The 12,307-nt window shown below is 38.1% G+C and overlaps 1 protein-coding gene across 1 annotated transcript in view; it reads right to left on the bottom strand.

The window, feature by feature from the left end:
* Positions 1–12,307, bottom strand: part of LY75 (lymphocyte antigen 75) — a 133,805-nt gene that overhangs the window by 11,893 nt on the left and 109,605 nt on the right. Inside the window, exon 35 of the mRNA XM_019457368.2 lies at positions 3,471–3,581. Within this exon, the coding sequence (XP_019312913.2) occupies positions 3,471–3,581 (111 nt within the window). The remainder of the gene's footprint in view (positions 1–3,470; positions 3,582–12,307) is intronic.

The following is a 12,307-nucleotide window of genomic DNA, read 5'->3' as shown; positions in this document are numbered from 1 at the left end:
AATGACAGCGTAAGTCCCTGGAGAATGCATGTGCTCAAGAAAAATTTTTTTACAGTGCATTGCCAGTGACACTACCTGCTGAGATATAATATGGGTCTTCAATTCTTTTTATAGCTAGTGACATATCTCACAAATCACAAAAAAGAAATATTGAAAATATTTACTTTTTCTATTATAATGATAACATAAATTAAAGGTAAATGTTGCAAAATAAGAAAAATGTTAGCCTCTCACAATTATTTACCTAAATGAATAAGGATACCAAAAATAAGGAGAGGTAATATGAAGTAAATTATACAAAACACTGGGAATATTTCTAAAGATAGCTCACTGCAGCACAAAAGGTAACAAGTCACTTGTTTTCTAAACCCCTAATGACAGGTTTTACATATGATTTTGTATAGCTGGCAAGATTTTATAAATCCCAATGTAAATACTGTAGTATTATACCTTATGCTTTTTCTTCTTCATACATAGCAAACACTGAATTTATGTCTACTTACGACTCTTAACCAAAACACTGGTGTAGCCAAAAATAAATACCAGTGTTATTAACTAATTTTAGCTAATTTTCTGATTCATTAATGAACTGGGTATTTCCAGAGTAGAAACAAATATAGAGGATTTTCAAATAAATGGTAAGGTAAAGAGAAATGTATGAGAAATTTTTAAAAATCCAATCAGTAAGACAAACTGAATTTACAGATTTTTAACTGGGGAAAAGAGTTATATTTTTCTTTAGACACAAGATAAATTTTATAAGCAAATTTGAATATAACAATTTAAAATTCCTGGGGCCTCTGGGTGGCTCAGTCCTTAAGCATCCAACTTCAGCTCAAGCCATGATCTCATGGTTTGTGGGTTCGAGCCCCGCATCGGGCTCTGTGCTGACAGCTCAGAGTCTGGAGTCTGCATCAGATTCCGTGTCTCCTCCTCTCTGTCCCCCTTCCCTGCTTGTGTTCTCTCTCTCTCAAAAATAAATAAGCATTTAAAATTCCTTAGTGGCTGCCCTGCTTGAACAAGTAGAGTTAATGGACTCCAGAACAAGCAATCAAGGTCAAATCACAAAGTTTCTGGCTGTTTCCAATTCTGTTTTGCTTTGCTAAAGAAAAATGGCAAATACAACTCAACTGCAGTTGAGTCGTAGAAAAAGTCAACCAGTAGTAATTTTGCCTCTGTAAAGTAAGCATTTGCTTAATTGCTAAAGATAAGTAGTAAAACTGGACAGTGAATTCTGACATAGTGGTTCATACAGGCTAGTAAGAGTATAATAGGTCTTTTCTAGGCTCTCAGCCTCCCAAATAATGTCTGTTATTGAAATCTACATTAAGTATACCTAATATAAGTAATTTTTTAAAAAGATAGAAAATTGTTATAGGGGAAGCCCCATTTGAAAAAATGCCTATTATTCAATTTTTGAAAAAATATTTATTTTGATAGAGAATGTGTGAGCAGCTGATGGGCAGAGAAAGAGAATCCTAAGCAGGCTCCACGCTGTCAGCACAGGGCCTGCCTGACTCGGGGCTCAAACTCACAAACCGTGAGCTCATGACCTGAGCTGAAATCAAGAGTCAGATGCTTAACCGATTGAGCCACCCAGGCAGCCCTCAATTTCTTTAAAATGAAACCATACTGGTAGATTCGAAATGTCTTGTTTTCAAAGAGCCAATGTTCAACACCATTTGGCAGGTATGGGTTTTTCAAAGGGAAACAATATGCATTGAGTACTACATGGCACTTACCAGGATTAAAAACCTCTATGCTTACATTCACTCCTATGATAAGTGAATATGATTTGATATTCTTCCAAAATGTTGTATTGGTCGGTTGTTAGATTTTTTTTTTTTTTAAGGTAAAGGGCATTTCTAAATGCTGGAGTTACTGGTAAGTCTAAGATAAAATTTAATGAAATGATCAAGAGATTTTAGATCTCATGCAGTAATAAAAAACACCTCTAAAGAATCAAGGACTCTCCTATCACCATCACAGGTATTTCAGTTGAAAAAGTTGCTAGTTCACATCCTAGTTTCAGTTTGAACTTACAAGTATCACAACAGTTAGAGACAACAACAAGGATGCACTTTGGGCCAAACAGCCAAACATATAAAGAACACCCAAGCACACCTTTTTATTTATTTATTTTTTTTTTTTAATTTATTTTTGGGACAGAGAGAGACAGAGCATGAACGGGGGAGGGGCAGAGAGAGAGGGAGACACAGAATCGGAAACAGGCTCCAGGCTCCGAGCCATCAGCCCAGAGCCTGACGCGGGGCTCGAACTCACGGACCGCGAGATCGTGACCTGGCTGAAGTCGGACGCTTAACCGACTGCGCCACCCAGGCGCCCCAGCACACCTTTTTAAAAATACCATTTTTATTTAAAATATTTCACAATGTGAAGTTGTAAATATATTTTCTGGAGAACACTGAATGTATCTGCTAGCAAATAGCCTTTTTCTCTTTTTTCTTTCTCTTTCTTTTCTTTCTTTTTTTTTTTTTTTTTTTTTATTTTGAGAGAGAGAGAGAGAGAGCATGAGCAGGAGAGGGGCAGGGAGAGAATCCCAAGCAGGCTCTGAGCTGTCAGTGCAGAGCCCGAGGTGGGGCTTGATCTCATGAACGATGAGATCATGACCTGAGCTGAAATCAAGAGTCAGACAGTCAACAGACTGAGCCACCCAGGCGCCCTTCTCCTTTTTCTTTAACATACATTTCTTTACCACAGTTTCACCTCATGGTCCCATTTGACTTCTGCCCACACTACATACCTGAAACAGCACTTTCAAGGCAGAATAACAGAGTGTTCTGTTAGACCTTGGTAGACCCTGGTTTAAATCCTGGCTCTGTCACTTACTACCTGTGTGACCTCAAACAAATAAACTGCACTTAGTTTGTCCCGTTGATAAAAGGAGGATAATAAAAAAACTACCTGATAGGTTTGTTACGTTCATTAAAGCCAGGTAAAGTATATGGTGTGCCTAAGCACAGTGCCTGGCACAGAGTATGCACATTAAATGGAGACTTCTGTTGCTAAGTTTCTGGCACAAAGCTTTGGACAGTACTGGCTAACAGCTGTCTCCCAACTCAAAGGTTAAGTATATGCCCAATTCCACTTATGGCTTATGTATTCTACAATAAAAATGGTCCATCTATTACAGGGACCCAGGTAAAAGCGAGATATTACAAAACTGTTTATTTTTGAGAGAGAGCCAGCGAGCGAGCATGCGAGCGAGCATGCAAGCGGGGGAGGAGCAGAGAGAGAGGGAGACACAGAATCTGAAGCAGGCCAGAGACTGAGCTGTCAGCACAGAGCCCGATGTGGGGCTCAAACTCACAGACAACAAGATCATGACCTGAGCCAAAGTTGGAAGCTTAACCGACTGAGCCACCCAGGCGCCCTGACAAAACTATTTTTGCAAGGAATTAGTGAACACTATTTAAAGACTGTGAAAAAAAAAGGAATGAACTCCTTACCATGATCAGTACACTGATTTCTGACGTCCTCTATGCTTTCTACTTTGATGGCTTCTTGAAGAAAAATGTAACAACTGTCTTGGAACTGAACCCAGGTAGATGAAGGACAGTCTATATGGGAAAAAAGAAACCCTGTTAAATAACTTGAAAAGAATTCCATGAATTCCTATAGTAGATATTAAATTTTCAAAGAGAAAAAGAAAGGCAATACCCCTTGTTAATTTAGCAACAAAGCTCTCAGTCTTTGTCAAAAGAAATCAACTACTGTGATGGGAATTTATTTGTCTCCATTCTATATATGGGAGAAGAGAAATGTGCCAATGATTCTCTTCTGATTTGACAGAACAAAGTTACAAGCCTTTAGGGTGTTTAGAAATTCAGACATGTAGATTACAGCATTATTACCAAGGCAACGAACTATCAAGAAAGACAACCAATAGAAATACAAGCTCTTTGTGAAGGTTGTCTTTGCAGTATGTAGTAACAATTTCAAAGTCTCAAGAGTTTATAAGACCTTTCTTAAAAATTATACTTCCAAGAACAGAGAACAAATTGCTAGATTATGAATATTCAGACACGTTTTCATATTGCACAGGAAAACAAGATAGATGTTCTTATGAATGTTTTTAGTTTAACACCTCATCAAAGCAGATTTGTTGAACTTAGTTCTGTGAAACAGAACCATCTCTCTTCCTCCACTGCTGCAAAGGGGAGTGGCACCTCTTTTGTCTCTTGATCTCTTCTTGTTCATTATAAATGTGTACATCTGGGGGCACCTGGGTGGCTCAGTCGGTTAAGCGTCCGACTTCAGCTCAGGTCACGATCTCGCGGTCCGTGAGTTCAAGCCCTGCGTCGGGCTCTGGGCTGATGGCTCAGAGCCTGGAGCCTACTTCTGATTCTGTGTCTCCCTCTCTCTCTGCCCCTCCCCCGTTCATGCTGTCTCAAAAATACATAAACGTTAAAAAAAAAAAAATTTAAATGTATACATCTGTGAACCTTGGCTCTGGAATTTCATTAGTATTAGAAGCAAAAGTAAAAGAGCTTGATTTCACTGGCCAGAATGGGGAAAACGGAGGAGGATTTTACTGAATTCCAGTGAATAAAAGAAGCATAAGGCATTAATCTTCCCTATTTCCTTAAGCCTCTATAGGGAAAATCACTATGATTTTTCCTGGTTTTATTTTTAAGTTTTGTTTGTAATTTTGGTATACACAAGTAAAAGAATCCCTTACTACAAAGATCAGGACTTAACCTCAGACCTATGTTAATTTAAATTCAACAACTTGACTTTACTAAGCTCAGAATATAGCAAAGACCATTAGCTGTCCCCAGTACTTAACCTCAGCGTTTCTTTTCTGGTATATTTATTTTTATTTTGTCTCATTTCATTTCACTTCATTTCATTTCCATTTCATTATTTCATTTCATTTCATTTCCCTCAGTTTCTTATATAGCACAAAATACATGGCCACCAAGCTAACCTGTTTTCCAGTCTTCTAGTAACTTCTGGATAATGAGCTGTGAGCTGAAGTGAAAGGTGCAAAATTGCCTTTAAAAGTACTTTCAAAGTGTGTTCCCTGGATTATACTTCCCCTTTCCCACTGGCTAACGTGTACTCAGCCATCTTTAATCATATGAACAATGGAAACAGCCTAAGAAGAAGAAAGCAACAAGACAGAAGGATCCTACATGGAGCCATCATATCACACTTGGATTGTTACGAGACAGAAAACAAACTTCTATCTTGGTAAGCCATTGTTAATTCAGGTGACTGTACAGCATCTGGGTCAATATTCTAAATAATACCACAGGTTACTTAAAATTGCCTCCATGGTGAGACCTGACTTTTTCCTGGCCTCATACTGCTATATTTAGTAGTTAACTCATTCAAGATGGGGGTGCCTGCCTGGCTGACTCAGTTGGTAGAACACGTGACTCTTGATCTTGGGGTTGTAGGTTCGAGGCCCACGTTCAGTGTAGAGATTACTTAAAAATAAAAAATAAATCATTCAAGATGTACTAGCATAAGGATAGGTGTCTCAAGATACAATTTATTTTATATACAGGTTTTTTCCTTCCTGCTGTTCTGTAAGTACTTGCATGACACCTGTGACTACCTTGGCTTGAACTCTGGTAGGAATCTAGAACTTTCTCATGGTGGTGGCTTAAAGGTAGTTGGTAGGGTATTTTAGCAACAGTTACATAATGAAACATCAAGTATAAAAAAAAAATCTGGCTGTAAAACTGTATGTGCAGTATGATCTCAGGAGTTAAAAAGCAAGAAGTCCAGAAAGGTTTAAGAATTGGAGAGGCCAGACACACATCTGTAGGGGAAGCGTTCAGGGAGGACCTGAAAACAGAATGTGTGGTTGAAAGTCTGTAGGTGGAGGAGCAACGCTCTGAGATCCTCTTCCTACGAAACAGTACTCAACCATCATACTTTCATTATATACCTTTACTGCCCTCTTTGAAAATCGGGTTCTTAGAGGAACTTTTTTAGATTCACATATAAGTGAAATCATATAATACCTCAAGGTATTTTTAATTTCCTCTTTGATTTCTTCATTGACATTGTTTCATACCATGTTGTTTAGCCTCCATATGTTTGTGGGGTTTGGGGATTTTTTACTTTTTTTTCCTCTCTTGTATTTGATATCGAGTTTCATACTAGCTATGTTGTTATCAGGAAAGATACTTGGGGTGCGTGAGTGGCTCAGTCAGTTTAGCGACTGACTCTTGATTTTGGCTCAGATCATGATCTCAAGATTCCTGAGATCAAGCCCCACTGTCAGCACGGACCTTGCTTGGGATTGATTCTCCTTCCCTCTCTCTGCTCCTCCCCTGCTCACACACATGCTCTCTCTCAAAATAAATAAACATTTAAGAAAAGATGCTTGATATGATCTCAATCTTTAAATTTATTGAGACTTGTTTTGTGGCCTAACATGTGACCTAAAGTGAGAATAGTCCATGTGCATTTGAAAAGAATGTGTATTCTTCCCTTGGGTCTGTGTGTATCTATTAAGTCCACGTGGTTTAATACGTTGTTTAAGGCTGCTGTTTCCTTATTGATTTTTTGTCCAGATGATATATTCACTGATATAAGTGGAATGTTAAAGTCCCCTACTATTATTGTATTACTGTCAATTTCTAACTTCATATCTGTTAATATTTGCTTTATATATTTAGGTGCTCATATGTTGGGTGTACAGATATTTGTAACTGTTATATTCTCTTGTTCGATTGATCTCTTTATGATTATGTAATGCCCTTCTTTGTCTCTTGTTAACAGTCTTTCTTTTAAAGTCAGTTTTGTCTAGGGGTGCCTAGGTGGCTCAATCGGTTAAGCATCTGACTCTTGATTTTGGCTCAGGTCATTATCCCAGGGTTGTGGGATTGTGCCCTGCATCAAGCCCCATGTCAGGCTCTGGATCAGCTTGTGACTCTCTCTCCCCCACTCTGCCCCTTTCCCCTGCTTGTGTGCTCTAAGTAAATAAATAAGTAAATAAATAGTCTGTTTTGTCTAAGTATTGCTACCCAGCTTTCTTTCCATTTCCATGTAATATCTTTTTCCATTTCTTCACTTTCAGTCTATATGTTTCTTTAGGTCTGAAGTGAGTCTTATAGGCAGACTGTAAATGAGTCTTGTTTTGTTTTTGTTGAAGCTCTATGCCCAATGCGGGCTTGAACTCACAACCCCAAGATTAAGAGTCGTATGCTCTACCGAGTCAGCCAGGTACCCTAGGGGTCTTTTTTTTTTTTTTTTTTTTTAATTTATTTAGTCACCCTTTGTCTTCTGACTGGAACATTTAGACCATTTACATTTAAAGTAATTATTGATAGCTATGTATGTACAGCCACTTCGTTAATTGCTTTCTGGTTGCTTTTGTAGTTCTTTCTGTTCCTTCTTCTTTTGCTCCTTCCCTTGTGATATGACTTTCTTTAATGTTATGTTTGGATTCCTTTCTCTTTATTTTTTGTGTATCTGTTATAGGTTTTTGGTTTGTGGTTACCATGAGGTTCATACATAGAGCATCCTATGTATACAGCAGTCTATTTTAAGTTGATGGTTGCTTAAGTTTGAACACATTCTAAAAGCACTACATTTTGCTCTCTCCACATTTTATATCTGACATCATATTTTACAACTTATTTTGTGCATCCCTTACCTAATTATTGTAGATATAACTGACTTTACTACTTCTGTCTTTTAATCTTCATACTAGCTTTATAAGTGGTTGATCCACTACCCATACTAGACGTTTCCCTTTACCAGTGCATTTTTTTCTTTCAAAATCTTCTTCTATTTATGTTTTTTTTTTTTCTGCCTAACGGAGTCCCTTTAAGGTTTCTTGTAAGGCCGGTTGAGTGGTGATGACCACATCTTTGCCCCTCCTACCCTTCCCAATGTGGCTTTTTCTTTCCATCTTTATCTGTGGAAGAGCTGCTCTGCTAACTCTAGTCGTGCTCAAAGAGAGTTGATCTGTAGATCGTTATAGCCGGGCGGGTCCATGGGCGGAGTTGAGCTCCGGATCCTCCCACTCTGCCATCTTGATCCTCCTCCCTCTTTTTTCCTTGCATTTCTGTGTTACTAACTGGAATCATTTTCCATTTGTTTGAAGAAATCCCTTTGGTGTTTATTTAACTACAAGTCTATTACAAACTCCTTCAGTTTTTGGGTTTTCTGTAAATATCTTTATACTGCCTTCATGGTTAAAGGATATTTTTGCAAATACGGAATTCTAGATTGTCAGCTTATCTTTCATTTAAGATGTCATTTTGTTGTTTTGGCTTCCATCGTTTCTATTGAGAAATCAGCTGATTGTTGCTCTTCCTGGCTTCGTTCAAGATCTTGTCTTTGTTTTTTAGCAGTTTGACAGTGGTATGCTTCATTTTTATTTTATTTATTTTTTAATGCTTATCCATCTTTGAGAGAGGGAGAAGGTGTGAGAAGGGGAAGGGCAGAGAGAGAAGGGGACAGGATTCAAAGTGGGCTCCATGCTGACAGCAGCGAGCCAGATGCAGGGTTCAAACTCACAAATCGTGAGATCATGACTGATCCGACTGAGCCACCTAGGATCCCTTTTTTTTTTTTTTTTTTTTTTTTTAATCCTGCTAACATTTCATTGCATTTATAGAATCTATGGCTTATTTTCAATGGTCTCTTTCAGAAAGTTCTGGGCCACTATCACTTCAGATAATGCTTCCATTTTCTCTCTCCTCTCTTGCTGGGACTACAATTATGTTTATGTTAGACTTTTCACCATGTCCCATATGTTCCCTTTGCTCTTTTCTATATTTTTAATACTTCTGGCTTTCCATACTATAATCTTGTTCTTTCTGGTGTACTAATCTACTCCTTAGGTTTTAACACATCTGCTGTTAACACTCATCTATTCAGTTCATAATGTCAATGCTTCTTCAGTTATAGAATTCTAATTTGTTTATACTTTTATAGATTCTGGGTCTCTGTTAAAATTCTCAATTTTATGATCTATATTCTTAAACTTATTACAGTTATTTTAAAGTCCATTTCTGATTACTCTAATCTCTGGGTTGCCTCTTGGTCTATTTTTGTTTCTTTTCCCTTTTGGCCTGTTTCTTATTCCTTGGTACATGACTGGATGTGTTTTGTTGTTGTTGCTGTTGTTGTTTTTTATTTTTTAAATCAATTACCAGACACTGTGTAGGAAAAAAAGTAGAGGCTCTAGATGATGTTATTCTCCTCTAGAAAGGACTCTAGTGGGAAGCTTGGGTATTGACATTTTAAAAAGAAGGAAATAACTTGAGCTACAACTCACAGGATAAAGGAGTTTGCCATATACAAAAATAAAAAGAGAAAGAAATTCGAAAATAAAGGGAATATCATAAAAAGCACCCAGTAAAGGAGTGAAATATTTGTTGTATTAGTGAAGTAGGCAGGTCTCTCCCTCCTACCAGATAATATTTCATGTATTAAGACATGAGAGACAAAACAGTCATTTCCAGAATGAAACTCAAATAGAAAGTCACAAGGGCAGGTACTATCAAATGCAAATTTTAACTTTCTTTTCCCTTTTTTTTTCTTCTCCTACTTTCTTCTGATTCCTTTTGCTGCCCTTTCTTTCTCCTTATGAAATTAAAAAAAACAAAAAAAACAAAAAAAAAAACAACCTTAAATGGAAACAGACTCCATTACCCTATTTGATGACACCTGAGAGATCTTTACCTATCACTGGAAGTTCTTGGATCACAGGTTGAGAAATGCTGTTGTATTATTTCTAGTCAAAGCTACACATAGTATTTTCTACTGATAATAAGTAACTCAAGAATATAAAAATAGTTTTTGCAATACTGTTTATATGGAATAAAGGAACTCTATTAAGTACACAAAAATATAATCAACACCCAGTAATGTAAGTTTACAAATTACTTCTTTGTACACTTGTAGTTCTTATGCTTTATAAATGCTAATTCTGCTCTCCACATCATCTATTGATTAAAGTATACTCTCATTTCAGAGGCAGCTCATGTGTGAATTCTCTGTGAAGTGTCCAACCCTCATCTTCCTGTATGTAGCCTCTTTCTCCTCTGAACTTCTACAGGACTTTGCACTACACTACATATGAGAGGCCTTTTTGGTTTCAAGAACGAAAGACTTGTTCAGGTTACCCCAAATGATAGACATGATAAGGATACACGGGATAATAAGAAATCTGAAGATTCTATCTCAGCAAATAGGCTTCATAGGGTTCTTATACCAGGAACTCCCTTGAGCTGCTACCCAGCCTAGAATAGTCATCCTTCATCCCTCTTTTGATTAGTTGAGGTTAGGGCAGTAAGGATAAAATGGCACCAAACATGGGGACCTATGCATAAGAACCACAGACAGCCATTCTTCTTGGAAAAGGGGCTGTTACCCTTTGATGACCGACACTCATTCATATAGCACTGATCAAATCCTACTTTGTATGATAGTTATCTGATATTTACCCTGTTTTCCCAATTGGACTGTTAACTGCATGACAACAGAGACCATTTCTTTATTTTTTCCCAAAGTTTATTTCTTTAGAGAGAGAGTATAAGTGGGGAAGGGGCAGAGAGAGAGAATTTCAAGCAGGCTCCACACCACCAAGTGCTGAGCTGTCAGCACAGTCTGACGTGGGGCTCGAAATCACAAACCTCCAGATCATGACCTGAGCCGAAGTCACTTAATTGACTGAACCACCCAGGGGGCCCAACAGAGATCACTTCTTAAATCTAACTGTACCCTTAATAATAACTATCATAGTGTCTTGTACGTAACACAAGATAGCATGCAAGGAACTAGGACGGTGCAGGGTTCTGATTAAGCACATTAAGCTGTGGAGAAGTCTGGTTCTGACTGCATGACCTTGGATATGTTACTTAACCTTACCGTGCCCCAGTTTCCTTTTTTGTAAAAACGGGGATGATAACAGTACCTACTCTCAGGAGGTTATTGTGGGAAAGTTGTTCTAGGTGCTAGGGATTCCACAGTGAACAAAAAGGAGAAAAAATCCTTCCATCCTGGTAGTTGAGGCAGATACACAAAGGCAAGATATGTTAGATGATGTTTTATACTTAGAGGATACATTAGTAATCTATTTTTATGTAATAAATCAATAGCTTAAAATGGCAAAGAAAACACAAAACACCTTTATTATCTCACACAGTTTCTCTGGGTCAGGAATTTGGAAGCAGCTACCTAGCTGGGTGATTCTGGCTTGGTGTTTGCCATGAAGATGCGGTCAAGCTATTGGCCAGGGCTGCATTGATCTGAAAACTGAACTGAGGCTAGAGGATACGCCTCCAAGAAGCCTCCTTTATATGAATGGTGGGTTGATGCTCATTGTGGGGAAGAGGCCTCAGGGTGGCTTGAGGCTCCTTATGACATGGCAGATAGTTTCTCTCAAAGCAAATGATTCAAATGAGAACAAGGGAGAAGTACAATAACTTTTATAATTCAGCCTTGGGAGTCACACTCTTACTTCTGCAATGTCCTATTGGTTACACAGGTCAGCCCTATTCGGTGCTGGGGTGAGCTACACAAAACTATGAATACCAGGAGGAAAGAATCATTGGGGCCATCTTGGAAGCTAGATAGTGATAAGCACGGAGGAGCAAAGCTAAACCAGAGAAGTAAGATCCTGAATGTAGGTCAGGGGTTAGAAATTTTAGAAAGGAGTCTAAGAAAGATCTCATTATAAAGGTGACATATGAAAAGTCTGCATGAGCTGAAGGAAAAAAAGCCATGTGGAAATCTAGGTCAGATAGGGAATAGCAAACATGGGCCCCTGAGATGGGAATGAGTATAGTAATGATAACGATAACTGGAGCAACTCAAAAACCACTGCTGAATAATTACATAAGCAATACATGGCAAAACAAAAAATTTAGAAAGCTATAGACAGAAAAATAGAAAACAAACTGTTCACTTCCTCAAAATTTTCAACTGCCTCCTACTCAGGCTCATTTCAGCATTAGCAGTAACCCCAGTTAATTCAGCACTGAACCCTTCCTCTCGTGCTACAAGTCAGTGTGTGCCCCAGAAACACGTTTTAAGCGCCAAGAGATATGTTTTTACTTTGAGAAGAAAGGTGTTCGAGCAGAGGCTGGATAGCTCTTATGCAGAAAGCTGTTGAGGTTTAAGCACTTCATGAGCAGAAAGCTAAGCTAAGCCTTCTTCCATGCTGTTTATCTTTGCAGTAACCCTGTTATCATTAAAAACCTGACTCCCCAAAATACTGCCAGAAGTTTTCAATTACAGATGCTGTAATATTTTCTATACAAATATATTTCAACAATGCACACACACACACACACACACACACACACAC

The sequence above is a fragment of the Panthera pardus genome, unplaced genomic scaffold (genome assembly GCF_024362965.1).
Source record: "Panthera pardus isolate Hobbes unplaced genomic scaffold, ASM2436296v1 HiC_scaffold_10, whole genome shotgun sequence".
NCBI classification, from domain to species: Eukaryota; Metazoa; Chordata; class Mammalia; order Carnivora; family Felidae; genus Panthera; species Panthera pardus.
The sequence above is the reverse complement of the archived record's forward strand: the minus strand, read 5'-3'. Positions and strand labels throughout refer to the sequence as shown.